General features: G+C 37.3%; 1 protein-coding gene across 7 annotated transcripts in view; it reads left to right on the top strand.

The window, feature by feature from the left end:
• Nucleotides 1-6,822, top strand: part of TRPS1 (transcriptional repressor GATA binding 1) — a 299,725-nt gene extending 292,903 nt beyond the window's left edge. For all 7 annotated transcript variants that reach the window (XM_087447531.1, XM_087447532.1, XM_087447533.1 and 4 more), the window contains one exon: nt 2,738-6,822. In XM_087447531.1, coding sequence (XP_087303657.1) covers nt 2,738-3,799 — 1,062 coding nt within the window. In that variant the 3' untranslated portion in view covers nt 3,800-6,822. The remainder of the gene's footprint in view (nt 1-2,737) is intronic.
• The last annotated feature ends 8,071 nt before the right edge of the window (nt 6,823-14,893 follow it).

Below are 14,893 nucleotides of genomic sequence, written 5' to 3' on the forward strand. Positions count from 1 at the left end.
GACCCCAGAATGCCAGCTGTAGCTGTAGTCCTTCCAATGAATGTTTAGGTGAGCTTATCTGAGGGCCCAAATAACACACATCCTCCTAGAGTAAGGTGCAAAGGTGCTTTATGTTTTAAGATCTCTGGTTGGCTTCTTTCTATGGCTCCCTGATGTACTTCCAGTAATTTCTTCTCAAATTTTAGTTAGAATCCTATACTAAGGATATTTTTTTTAGTTGAGAAAGTTTATCTGCTGACAAGAGCTACCTTTAAAAATAGGAATACCCCATTTAGTAAACAGAAGTCTGGTTCCTTCTGCCTTTTTCATTTTGTTTGGCATTTTCCCATAGCTCTTAGCACAAGCCAAGAAAAAGATGATGGCTACGGGGAATACAGTTTTAGACAAACGTCCTTATAGATGGACCATTGGAAGCACTCTTTAAAACATGCATGCTGCCAACAATACTAATTGGTGGTAAACTGTAAAACCTTTAGTGATTAGCATGTAGCTAGTAGAAAGATTCTCCCCACCACCGCCATACCATCTTACTTTGTTTAAACCTTCACCATTTCAGCGTAGCAGTAAGCTTGCATTGAATGAGGACTGACGTTAATGATTTTAATTGAACTCTGGCCAATCATAGGCCAAGAATTAATTAAACTGCTGCTTTTCCAGGTTATGATAATTTAACCACTGTGTTATAAAGTAAACTCTTTTTGTTCACAGTTACCTTAGTATTCATATCTCCGGAGATGAGATGTTTTCAGTTTTGCGTTTTTTTTTTACACCGTAAATTGAAGTACGTAAAGGTTATGCTCACATTTCATGTCAAAGACTGCCACAAAAGTTATGAAGGTTTAAAAAAGGTATTAATGCAAATTTCCGGTTTCTTTATAAGATAGAGATTAAAGACTGCATAGTTTTATAATACAAATATGAGCTCTTTATAAACCTGAACATTTCTGAACAAAATAAATGAACATGGCATATCCCAGGGATGTGGCAGTTTCGTTCTGAAACCAATCATTGAATTGTCAATAACAAATGTGTTGTCTTTCTTTCCTTCAAAATACCCTTGTGATAATAGAAACATTCCAAATAGAATTTATATTTATATTTTGTTTGATATATAAAAGATATTCCCAGGGCCGGCCTGGTGGCGTAGTGGTTCGGTTCACGCACTCTGCTTCAGCAGCCCGGGGTTCGCAGGTTCGGACCCCGGGCGCGGACCTACACACCACTCATCAAACCATGCTGTGGCAGGTGTCCCACATATAAAGTAGAGGAAAACGGGCATGGGTGTTAGCCCAGGGCCAGTCTGCCTCAGCAAAAAGAGGAGGATTGGCAACAGATGTTAGCTCAGGGCTGATCTTCCTCACAGAAAAAAAAAAAAAAAAGATACCCCCTTGCATTAAGATGCCTCCTTTCTAGGAATAATTCACAAATTACGTATTGTATATATTCATATTTTATGTAGAAATTAGTTCCTGATTTCAATAATCTTTTAGAAAATCAGATTTTAGTCCTTTTAAAGAAATTTTTAATCTGTAAATATGCATTAATGTATTAAACTTATTCTTTTGATTTTATAAATCAAAGTTAGAGCTCTTACTGCAAGTAAAGTTTTTATTATAGTCTTATTTATGGGTTTTAGTCATATAATATAAACACCTGTTGAACGTGTACATAAATACCAATCATATAATGCTTAAGCTGAATAAAATACTTAGGCTGAGTGAAAGTCAGCATTCACTTTAAGTACAGAGTAGAAGGACAGATCGGATATTTGAACCAAGGCTACACATGGATTTAGACTTTCAACAGAAAGCAAATGCTTCACCTGTTAACAAGTAAAATCTTCCATAGTAAATATAAAATAGTTATTAAAGGAAGAGACATAAAAGTGAGAAGTTTAAAAAAAACTCCCACTGATATGGCTTTGATTACCTAATGTTTCCTCATAATTCTGGCAGTTTGTCTTTGATTATTTATGCTCTGATATTTAATATTTTATATTCACGTTTGCAGTTCTTTAGAAAAATGTATCTATTAGTCAGTTTGGGCTGCCGTAACAAAATATCATAGACTATGTGGTTTACACAACAGAAATATATTTTCCCACAGTTCTGGGGGATGGGAGTCTGAGATCATGGTTAGTTCTGGTGAGAGCTCTCTTCCTGGCTTGCAGAAGGCCACGGTGTCCTCATTTCACCTTCTTTACCTCCTAAAGACCATATCTCCAGATACAGTCACATTGAGGGTTAGAGCTTCAATGTATGAATGGCGGGTGGGGGCTAGGGTGTGCAGAATTCAGTCTCTAGCAATGTATAATTTTTCTGCAATTGGCATCAAAACCCGTCTCCCTTGTTATTATGTTGACATCTTAGTGCATGACTCAAAAGTTGAGAAATAGTTCAGAAAAATCCTATTTCTTCAAGGAACTTTCTGCACAGTTTTATCACTAGATGATGCAATTCCGAAATCTGTTGAGTTTGGAAAAGCTATTTTCAAGTAGATTCAAGTTTCCAGTCCTCCCAGCAAAGATGGGCATGATTTAATTAGGCTAAAATAGTGCGCTCTGGTTACTTCCTCTGATCCTGCTTAGGGCAAAAGGAGGAGCTTTAGTGAATCTATAACATAAAGCCTATCCTTGCTTTGAACTTAAGTGTGGTTTATATTTGTGAGGAATTGTTAATGCATTTTAATGTATTTTTTAATGTTTTCCTTTTATGTATTGTGTGTGTGTTCTCTGCAGACTCCCAGGCCTTTAAACATCATTAAACAAAACAACGGTGAGCAGATTATTAGGAGAAGAACAAGAAAGCGCCTTAACCCAGAGGCACTTCAGGCTGAGCAGCTCAACAAACAGCAGAGGGGTGGCAGTGAGGAGCAGGTCAACGGAAGCCCCTTAGAGAGGAGGTCAGAAGATCATTTAACTGAAAGTCACCAGAGAGAAATTCCACTCCCAAGCCTGAGCAAATATGAAGCCCAGGGTTCATTGACTAAAAGCCATTCTGCTCAGCAGCCAGTCCTGGTCAGCCAAACTCTGGATATTCACAAAAGGATGCAACCTTTGCACATTCAGATAAAAAGTCCTCAGGAAAGTACTGGAGACCCAGGAAATAGTTCGTCTGTATCTGAAGGGAAAGGAAGTTCTGAGAGAGGCAGTCCCATAGAAAAGTACATGAGACCCGCGAAACACCCCAATTACTCACCACCAGGCAGCCCTATTGAAAAGTACCAGTACCCCCTTTTTGGACTTCCCTTTGTACATAACGACTTCCAGAGTGAAGCTGACTGGCTGCGGTTCTGGAGTAAATATAAGCTCTCCGTTCCTGGGAATCCGCACTACTTGAGTCATGTGCCTGGCCTACCAAATCCTTGCCAAAACTATGTGCCTTATCCCACCTTCAATCTGCCTCCTCATTTTTCAGCTGTTGGATCAGACAATGACATTCCTCTAGATTTGGCGATCAAGCATTCCAGACCTGGACCAACTGCAAATGGTGCCTCCAAGGAGAAAACGAAGGCACCATCAAATGTAAAAAATGAAGGTCCCTTGAATGTAGTAAAAACAGAGAAAGTTGATAGAAGTACTCAAGATGAACTTTCAACAAAATGTGTGCACTGTGGCATTGTCTTTCTGGATGAAGTGATGTATGCTTTGCATATGAGTTGCCATGGTGACAGTGGACCTTTTCAGTGCAGCATATGCCAGCATCTTTGCACGGACAAATATGACTTCACAACTCATATCCAGAGGGGCCTGCATAGGAACAATGCACAAGCGGAAAAAAATGGAAAACCTAAAGAGTAAAACCTTAGCACTTAGCACAATTAAATAGAAATAGGTTTTCTTGATGGGAATTCAATAGCTTGTAATGTCTTATGAAGACCTATTAAAAAAAATACTTCATAGAGCCTGCCTTATCCAACATGAAATTCCCTTCTTTTATTATTCTTTCTTTTGATGAGTTGGTTACCAAGATTAAAAAGTGAGACAAATGGTCAGTGAGAAAAAAATGGAAGATGGTAAATAGTCATGTTTTGGAACCTAGTAAGTCAAAACCATCTTGGTAAATGTGTACTGTGGAAATGATCCATAAGAAGTATCACCAGACTATAATTATGATGTTTGTAAAGAAAGAGATCAAAGCTGTCTAGAATTTGAAAGGGTTTACATATTATAATACTAAAGCAGTATCGGCCTAGCCATTGGCCCATTTGTTCAAAAACCCGTAAATTGTTGCATAAATTTAGAAGTATGAAATCCTAGGCAGATGAAGAGAAATCTAATCTTCAGGGCAGTGAAAGGAAGATGGCGCCCTCTTACATCAGTCTTCTCTCAATGACCATGTTTCAGATTTAGACCTAGAAATGTGAGCTGTGGTTAGGCTTGGTGAGAGAGCAGCAAAAGAAGTGACAGATGGTGGCACAAAGTTTTTGGCCAGCCCTGCCTGTACATACACATGCACACCCTCTCTGATATTTTAGTCCTTTAGATGTTCAAATCCTCCTTTCAAAAGGAGTCCTTTTGTTTGCAATTTAGGTTCCTTTTGTTCAAATATACATGCATTTTTAAAAACAACGTCCTCTGTGCTTATGTAGTAATTTTGTTTTAGCCAGAGTTTTCTTTCTTGTATGTGATGAACCAGTTTGGATTTGTTTTTTAAGCCTCCTCTTGGTCACTAATCTCACTTGGCAGATTATAACTAAAGGGATCCCCTCAGTTCAAAAGACTAGATGGATACAAAAGTTCAGACCACGAGCTTAATTTGCTTCGAACACATGGTATTTCTCCACAAGGTAACCTGCTGTATTTATTTATTTTTTTTTTTTTGGTTACATATAATTTCCAAACTTCTTTGTGGTCAGGCAGCGTCTAAGGTTACGTTACCACAGACTGACAGTTGGTACATGTACCAATCATTCCCTTCATTAGATTTATACAGGTTTAGTTAAGTAGCATTAAATAGGATTCTTCGAAGTATTTCTTCGTAGTACTTTTAATACTTAAGGCTTTGTAAAACTATCCATGAAGGGAAAGCTCCTCAGCATAACTGCTCAGGGAAATAGGGCTAAATAACTGAACATTAAATAATTGGTTAAAGGTGCTGTTAGTCGAGCCTCAATGCTTGCTACAAGGATGTATGTACAAGGACTGACTTTAATAATTTGCATTATATTGTCCCAACCAGTAGTTTATTTTTTGCCACGGAGATGTAGAAGATATTACAAGCTACTGGATGCACTGTCAGATTAACTTATTTCATTAAAGAAGTTGGGAGAACAAATAGGAAAAAAAAAACTTATTTTTCTAGTAAATATTAATGTATTACATTTCAAATAATGGTGCCTGACATATTGAATAATTATTTTCTACAGTGTACGTATGCAACAAAGATATTCCATCATGCATTAGAGTCAGTTCTGGCTCTGCCTAGCTGTTTACATTTGCAAATGTAGCAAACAAGGTAATGAAGCAACTATTTCTATTGCAGTAGATATCTTTTGTGTGTGTGTGTGTGCATTAAAGTTGTAAACGGTAACATGAAACAAATGAAAGTTCTTGATATAATGGTATGGAAAACAAGAAGGAAATGAAAATATTTTTATGCCTACTTAGGAAAAAAAGGGTAGCACTATTCATTCCAAGTACTTTTTTTTTTTAATTTTTAAGCTCTTAACTCACATTGTTATGCTTAAAATGATAAACATATATCCTCTTTTTATTGCTTTGTCTATGTTTCAGATGAAACATTTCAGAAATTATTTTGATAAGTGCTGCTGGAATCCGCGGCACTGATGTTTTTATTGCCTTCTGTAGTCGCATCCGCACTCCAGTTTTACATGAATTTGCAGTGGCTTTGTATTGTTTTGTTTTGTTTGGGTTTTGTTTCTTTTTCCCAGTGCCAGGTCTTCGTTTCTTCAAGTTGGATGGCAGGTAGAGTTCAACCAGTTCATGACTGTTGTAGTGAATGACGTTAAAAATGTCTTTCTGGTGTTGTGTTGTCATTTCCATTCTTGCATTTTCGTTTTCATGTTAAAAAAAAAAAAAAAAGAGAGAGACAGAGAGAGAGAGAAAGAAATCAGGACTAAGCCTTCTGCTTCAGTTTCATTTTTCAAGGGCCCTATTCTGATCTCACCTGTCGCGTAGCTCTCCTATTCACATAAACTGAAATAGAGAGGTGGAATGAGGAGCTTTGACATTCAGACTAAGTGATGTAATTTATCTTTCTTAGGAATTTTGATGAATGCATCTCAAAATATACAGGCAGACTTGAGAGGTGGCAATTAAAAATCCAAAAAAGAGAGGAGATTTCCCAAACAACAAAACAATATTTAATTTTCTTAGTAAAAAGACTAGTAACAAAGTACACTGTGGCAATCCTCAAGGAACGTTACATGTGGACTGTTCAAATCAGCAAAATACCAGAAGTTTGGTTACTTGGGCAATATTACAGGTATGACTTTTTGAGCAAAACTACTCCATAAGCTGTTTCTCCGTGTGTCAGATACAAATAGGTTGTTCATTGTGGGCATTTATGCCTTTTTTTTTTAATCTGATTTTTTTTCTCAGACAGACATAGTAGTAATGATTAGCATTGGAAAATACGTATCACTATTCTTGGAATATTTATGGTCTACTTTCATTAGAATTTTCTTGGATAGCATTGACACAATAGATCTTATTTCATTTTCTTTATTATTGATTATTTTATTTTCATTTTTGTTTTCATTATTATACATATTTTGATGGAGAAGAGGTTGGGCTTTTTTAAAATGATGAAAATTTATTGTAACACTAAAAAACCCCTTATTTTTTGACTGAGGAAAGTCTTTTTGTTCCAGCTCTCAAAATATTATAAAAATGGTTGGTTGTTATTTTTATTTTTATTTGGTTTTAAGATTTCTGAATCATTTTGTCTTCAATTGTGATTTTAAATAAGTTGTTTAGGTACTTAACCTTATTTTGTGAGGACGTTCAAGATGTTTTAGGAATTTCCCATCTTGGAAAAGACTTCCCCTGTGATGAAAACTATATGCCAGCTAAAATTGTATGCCATTGAAAAACTGTAAGTCTTTTAAAACTACTTGTCTATATTCTAAATCGAGCTTTGGATCAAACTTTAGTCCAGGACAAGCTCTTGCATTCTCATTCTCCCTTTTTTCGCTCTTTCTCTCTTCATCTCTCACCCATATATTCATATTGTTGTTTGGGATAGAAAGATCGTAAAGAGCCAGCCCACCTTGGAAGGTTGTGGATTAAGAGACACTACACGACTAAGTATATGAGAAAAGGATGGAGCTCCAAACGTTCACACGTTGACTCTATAGTTCAAAAGGAAAAGAGTGTTCCCATTCTTTCTACATGACATATTGAGATGTTCTTTTAAAAAAAATCAACTTTTAAGATAGTGATGTTGTGTTCTAAACTGTTCTCTTTTAGTAAAGGTAGATTTTAGAAAACAAGCATGGGGATTCTTTTCTAAGGTAATATTAATGAGGAGAAGAAAAAAGTGATTATTCTTAACAGCTCTTTGTTGAAGCCTGTGGTAGCACATTATGTTTATGATTGCACATGTGCACATAATCTATTATGATCCAATGCAAATACAGCTCCAAAAATATTAAATGTGTATATATTTTTAAATGCCTGAGGATATACGTTTTTCTGAATAAATTGAAGAGTATCAATACTGCTATTAAAATAATTTTAGCCTCCCGCTGTGTGGCTGCAAACATCACAAGGTGACCTGTCTTGAGACCCCTGAACTTCCTGCCTGTTTAGTTAGTGAGCATGCCCGCAATTCTAGAGGGGGAGTATCTGTCATCCAGTGGTGGGAGCATGGAGTAAAGAAAACCGGTGCTCAGCTTCCGAGCTGTGTGGCAGCCTTTTGCCTGAAGTTCATATGAGCTCACATCTTCCTGTCTTTGGGTTGAGGGCCGTGACAAAAAGTGCAAGGCATCTTTTGGTGAGCAAGTAGCAAGGCATCTTTTGCTGACTGTCCTAGATCACAAGAGAAAATGGTGGAATCGAAATTCAACCTGAATATGAAACTAAATATGCTAACCAAAGGTAGGTACTCTTAGGTAGAAGTCGATCAGCAGGCAACTGTTAATGAAAAGAGGGTAGAAAGACATGCATCGGGACTTCGAAGGGCTGTGTTATTTTCCCAAAGAAAGACTTGGCCAAGGGCAGAAGGCATGGCTGCTTTGCAGAGCACTTGCTTTCGTTTTCCATTACTGTTTCATAGACAGACTCACATGTTCCTGATAGCAGTGCACTTGTTTAGAAAGCATCTGGTTATTTGCAGTAATTAGGACCTCTGGAAGATGCTAGGGCAGAAGAGCATCAAGTCAGGGATGAAGAAAATGTGAAATACAACATTGATCCACACGTGGAAACTGGATAATGTATGCTCGTGTGTTGTTCTCTTGAAAGGAAGGGTGGAGCTATGAGCTTCACTCCATCCTACACCAGAGAAAAGCAAGAGTAACTTTACATGGAAGTAACATTTAGCCTTCATCAGAGGGAGTGGTCCTTCAGACCCATAGTCCCAAAACTGGACCCTAATTTCACCCCCGGTTCTTTTTCATTAGATGACCTGCAGCAAATCAGTTTTTCTTTTTGTGCCTCAGGTTCCTCACCTGTAAAATGGAAAAAAATATATTAATAATAATAATAATAATATTAATAATAATAATGGTAATGTAGTACTTGTTTGTAAAGCACTTTGAGATCCTTGGTTGAAAGGCACCATGGGAGTGCCAAGTATTATTATATGGCCAAGGGGCTTATTTAAACTCGCAGTTCCCAAGGGCCAGGAAAGGTTGGGGTCATTTTTGTTAAAGATGAGCTGTAAATATCATAACTAGACAGCCTATATAGTGTTGACTTTGAAGAGGCAAAACTATTACAAGGCTGATAAAATCATAGTTTCTTAATGGCTACCAACAAGGCAAATATCACAATAAGAAATGCCAAATTCCTTAGGGTGGACTATTTGACAACGTGGATAATTTGGGGGGTGGGCTTGGGATGGGAAACATCTCAAAATGCCAATGTAAAATTAACTTACAGCAATATTCACCAGCAGAAAATGTCTTTCATATGGAATGATTTCATGTTGCTAAGAAAAAATTCAATTTGTAGTCCTGATTTGAATATTAGAATGTTGGCTATAATAGTTCTGTTCTTACAACACATGGAATTCTTTTTTTGTTTTATTTAATTTTGTTTTCATAGTGCATGTTCATTTCTACTCACAAACATGTTCTTGGTGTATTTCTTATGCAAACAATCTTCAGGCAGCAAAGATGTCTGTTACATCTAAACTTGAATAATAAAGTTTTACCACCAGTTATATATAATGGTGTTGGTATGGTTTATATGGATTCACTATCATCCATGTAGCAATAGGAAATACAGACCATTGTAACATATAGACAGGCTCTGATGAATTGAGATGGTGAAATCAAATCACCATTTTCAAGAATATGACTGAGATTGAAAAAGCCTGGATTCTCTCAATTTGTTTTGTTTTGCTTTTTTTTTTCTTTAACCAATCAATCTCTTATTGATAGATTTTGTGTAAAAAAAATTATACTAGTTTCTTTAGGAAGATTAACAATAAAAATTGTGTTTATTTCAAAAATATTTATTGAGTATCAAGTATTGAGTGTTGAGTATTGGGTAATGATGTTACAACATGTAAAAAAAACTCCTGCTTTTGAAGTTTAACTTTGATTCAGTTCAGTATACCCACATGAAAATGATGTGAAGATCCTGATAAATCGTCTCAAGAAGTTTATATTATTACATGCCTTGTTTGTTTGCTTAACGTTAAATTAATCAGAGGAGGTTTCCTGACGGATGATTTTGAAAGAGGGAAGAGGCAGAAGAAATCCAGGTAGAAGAAAGGACAAGGGAAGACTCACCCAAGTGTTTTTAACCAGAAGGAAAAACACTAAAAGGACAGAACATAAAGTATATAAATAACTCATTGCTTCAGAAGATTTGTTTTGGAAATTTCAAATTAATTAATATCTACCCTCCTTGCACAATCTTCACTTCTCATTTTTGTGAACCTAAATTAACAAATCCTTTATTTCTTCTAGCTTTTTCTCTGTTTTGAAAACAGCAGAGTAGAGACTTTGAGGGGCTTTCATAATGGTAATAAGCTTGTTTCACAGCTGGAGGCAACATTCTCTAGATAAGAGTGTAGTAATAACACAATATGATTTCTTTTCCTTATATAGAACTTGGTTCTTCTGTCAGGGACCACTTTTCAGATAAAGGTAAATACACTTTGTTCTCACCCAGAACTGGCAGAATCCCATTCAAGGAGAAATAGGAAGCCATCAACTATTTACCATTGTAAGGGGAGAGAAAAAGAGTGAGTCATCTCTGTCACCCCTCCCTCACCTTTTGGTCTCCCATCTCCGTGAGGGTAGAACAGAGGTCAGACGCTCAGTTGCACAAAAGAAGCAGGCAAGTAGCCTGTGTGGGTGAAGCCAGCTTGGGGGAGACTTTGGGAACTGGAGAGCTGTGTAAAGGTAGCCTTTCCTCGGCTCTACGAGTATTGCCAAGCCACTTGTGTTCTCAGATTTTCAGTTTTCAGGGAAAACTAGACAAAGGGAATTTTGTATGAAGTCTCCTAATTTTTAATGTCAGTGACAGGCCTTTTTAAAAGAAAAAAAAAATTACTGCAAGCCAAACAAAACCCTTGTTCAGAATAAATTCCAACTCCAGACAGGCGGAGTGTGACCCCTGGAGCTTGAACAATAGTGAACTCGGGTAACTGGCAGAGAAGAAGTTGGGCAAAGGGCTGAGGTTAGCTATGGTTCCTCTGGGTTTTGTCTCAGGTCCCAGTGCATCTCCAGCTCTGCCAGGAAACCCAAAAGCACTGTGGATGCAGCACCTGCCTGATTCTTTCGGAGCCAAATTTGCTTAAGACGAAAGACATTTGCACAGAAGAGAAATAAGCCCTATTTTTTGAGCATACTAATTACTTTGTACTTTTGTTCTCCAGCTGTAACCCCAAATACAATTTTTTTCTATGAGCACACCAGTATGAACAAAGAAATCTCAAAAACTATTTAAAGCTGCTGAAGTTAATGTCCAGTAATGTCCAAGGTGCGCTTCTATCCCTCTGTGTCATATTTTAGAGTGAAAATAACAAGGATGGAAAAGTAAAACAACAGTTGATGGAAGGGAAGGGCTTTTTCACGTTACAGTGGATCGTTTTAATGAATAAAGAATTTCTTTAATTAATTTTTATAATGAAATCTTATTGCTAGTTTCATAATACTGTTCTCCAATATCTTCAGGATGTCAGTAATCTGAAATTCATCTTTCATAAATTGTGCAGTATTTATATAGTATATATTACATGAGGTAACAACCCATGCTCCAACTTCCTGCTCAATAACAACAATTAACTAATATTAACTTTTTTTTCAGGTAAGCAATAGATATTGGGATAGCAAGGATTATTAGAAGATATAATAGAAATTGCTTAAACTATTTCTGTAAATAGAAGGTAAATTTCCAAGTTAAAATTGCATAAGTACTAAACTGTAAGCAATTTCCCAGGAATATTTATGAACTCAAAACCCACAAATACATCACAGACTTTTTCTCAGAATATGTACCACCTCTTATGTGAAAGCAATGTGTGCCCTCACCATGCTTACGATTAGTCATATTTTAGAGTTAGTGTAATATACAATCAAGGGTGCTTTCTTCAGAGCTTAAATATCCTTAGATGTTTTCTTTCTACACAGTGTGTATTACCCAATGGATTGATGTATCCTGAAAAGCATATCTACAACAGTGAGTTTACAAAGCTTGATTTGATATCATTGTTATGGTTTGTTTTCTATAATCTTATAAATCACTCCCTCCGTTATACATTTTTGTTTTCCTCGCCTTCCAAGATACACTACTCTCTTGGTGTCCTTCAATTGCCTTGATGCTTTTTGTCTAGTGAAGTTATCATGACCATTATTTTGTTGTTCATTGGTAATGACGTGTAGTACAAACCCAGGCTTCGTGCATTCATTCAACAAATATTAATTGAGCATCTACTGTATACTAGCCACCATTCCAGGCGTTTGGACTATATCAATGAAAGAAAACAGACCAAAACTCCTGTTTATATGGAAGGGAAACAGACAATAAACATACACACGTGATAAACAAATATGTAAATAACATTTCATGTTAGAAGGTGATAAATGCTGTGGAGAAAAAATAAAGCAGAGCTAAGGGGAGGTGGGGTAGATGGATGTCTTCTTCAATAGGCTAAACAGCTGTATATCTCTCATTTGAGCCAAGAGTTGAAGGAGGGAATGGCAGAGTGAACAGCTGGTTCAAAGGCCCAAAGGTGAAAGAATGTACCTGGCAAATTTGAGAAAGAGCAAGGAGGCCAACGGAGCTGGGTTAGGGTAAACTCGGGGAAGAGTACTTAAAAATTCACTCAGAGACATAAAGCATTGACATGGAAGAAAGCAGATCGTGTAGGATATTCTGGGCCACTTCCAGGACTGTGGCTTTTATTCTTTCTGAAGTGGGGAAGTATTTTAATGTTTTCAGCAAAAGAGTGTTATTTGACTTATGTTTTAATGGGACCATTCTTTTCTATGCTTGGAATAAATCATAGGTGGTGAGGATACAAGGATAGGATAAGGGAAACCAGGTTGGAAGCTAATTCAGTAATCTACAAGAGATGCGAAGAGCAGAAAACCAGTTAAAATTCCAGAGAACATTTTGGAAGTAGATCAAACTAGATTGCCTGGACATATAGAGTGTGAGAGAAAGAAAAGAGTCAAGAATTCTTCCAAGATTTTGTTCTGAGCAACTGGAAGAGTGGATTTGATGGATCCGATTTGGAGTGGAGAAGGAAAGGAGTTAAATTTTGGACGAGCTATGTTTAAGATCCGACTAGAAAGGTCAAGTAGACTGCTAGGTCTGTGAGTCAGGAGTTGGAGTGGGATAGGCATTAGCATATAGACAGTGTTTAAAGTCACGAGACTGGCTGAGATAATCTAGGCAGTGAACAGAGGAAGAAAACAGCCTCGATACTCAGAAACAGGGAAATGAAGAGATAGTAGCAACAGAATCTGGGGAGGGAGGAACCTGTGAGGCAGAATGAGACCAAGAAAGTAGGGTATCTTGGAAGCCAAGGAAAACAAAAATGTATTACGGAGGGAGTGAGTTACCTTAGAAGATACTGCTCACAGGTCAAGTAGGATAAACACAGAAGATTGGTCATTAGCTTTAGCGGCATGAAGGTCACTGGCAGCGTGGGCTATATAATCTGTGGGCACAGAGCAAAATGAAAATGCAGGGCCCCCTTGTTCCAAAAGTATTAAGAATTTCGACATGGAGACAATAGAGCATTAAACAAAGCTCAGGGCCCTGCACAGCTTGCGTGCCCATGCATCTGGCCCTGGTCAACAGTGACGATGACAAGAGCAGTGTTATTGGAAAGGTGGGTGTAAAGCCTGATGGAGTAAATTAGAGAATAGGAAGAGAAGTTTGGAGAAGTTTGGAGAACTGAGTATAGAAACAATTTGGGGAGCTTTGCTGTAAAGGGGATCAGAAAAAAGGGAGATAGCTGGCAAGAGATATTGAATCAATAGAAAGGGTTTTTTTTGTTATGTTTTGTTTTGTTTTAGGACGGAAGAAATAAGAAGATGCTCCTTTGCTAAGGAGGATGATGCCGTAGGGACGGTCTTGTTTATCTTACGGGAAAGAGGAGAAAATAGTTGGAGTGATGTTCTTTAATAGGTGAGCAGGTGAAAGGAGATAGGATCTTATGCCCAAATGGAGAGGGTGACTTTAGAGAAGAAACGAATAGTTCACATTTATAGTCACAGTTGGCAAAGCAGACTGTGTAGACACAGATGTTGGTACATGTGTGGATATGATGGTGGAGTCCCCGAAAGCTCTATTTGTTTGATGAAATGTTTTCTTGTGGCACTACTGTTTTGCTTATTACTCCATTCAGAACTCCAAAGCACTCTGCTCAGAAACAAGGGAACTTATACATTAAATAAGCCAATATGGTTTCTTTATATACCAACAGCATTTGGAGATTTGGATAAAGTCAGGAAACTATCTCTTGACTAAAGATAGTATTTGAATCTCACTTTAAAAATTGCTTCTGTGGGGCTGGCCCAGTGGCGTAGTGGTTAAGTGCACACGCTCCGCTTCAGCAGCCTGGGGCTTGCAGGTTTGGATCCCGGGCGCGGACCTATGCACAGCTCGTCCGGCCATGCTGTGGCGGCGTCCCATATAAAGTAGAGGAAGATGGGCACGGATGTTAGCCCAGGGCCAGTCTTCCTCAGCAAAAAGAGGAGGATTGGCAACAGATGTTAGCTCAGGGCTAATCTTCCTCACCAAAAAAAAAAAAAAACTTCTGTAACAATCTGCCCCAACATTCATTTTGTTTAGTTAGTACAAGATAATTATTTCTCATTTTCTTAATTTTACTTTTAAAAAGACAGCATGCACCTTGTTATGCTAATAACACCACAGGAAGCATAGCATTCTTAGTTTCTCAATACTTTCTTACAAATTCCTAAAGAAACACCCAATAAAATGCAGATTTTTACTAAGTTTTCCTCGTGACTGTGATTAATTTTTTGAGTGAATTAATTCCTGTTTGTTAAGTACTGATTCTGGACTCGGAACTGTGCAAGAGCAGTAAAAGACACAAAAGAGAATTAAAATTGGGTGCATATTCTCAATTTTCCCACAAATGTACAGTCGACTAAATTATAAGGTAGCTTCATTATAAATCTTATTTGGGAGTATTTTGTGAACTTTCGTGTCATTTCATTATTCATTTTAGTACCCTTGACAAAAAGTTTTCCCATTATCTTAATAACATTTTATGGA

The sequence above is a fragment of the Ceratotherium simum genome, chromosome 23 (assembly GCF_057802395.1).
Source record: "Ceratotherium simum simum isolate JZ-2026a chromosome 23, ASM5780239v1, whole genome shotgun sequence".
NCBI classification, from domain to species: domain Eukaryota; kingdom Metazoa; phylum Chordata; class Mammalia; order Perissodactyla; family Rhinocerotidae; genus Ceratotherium; species Ceratotherium simum.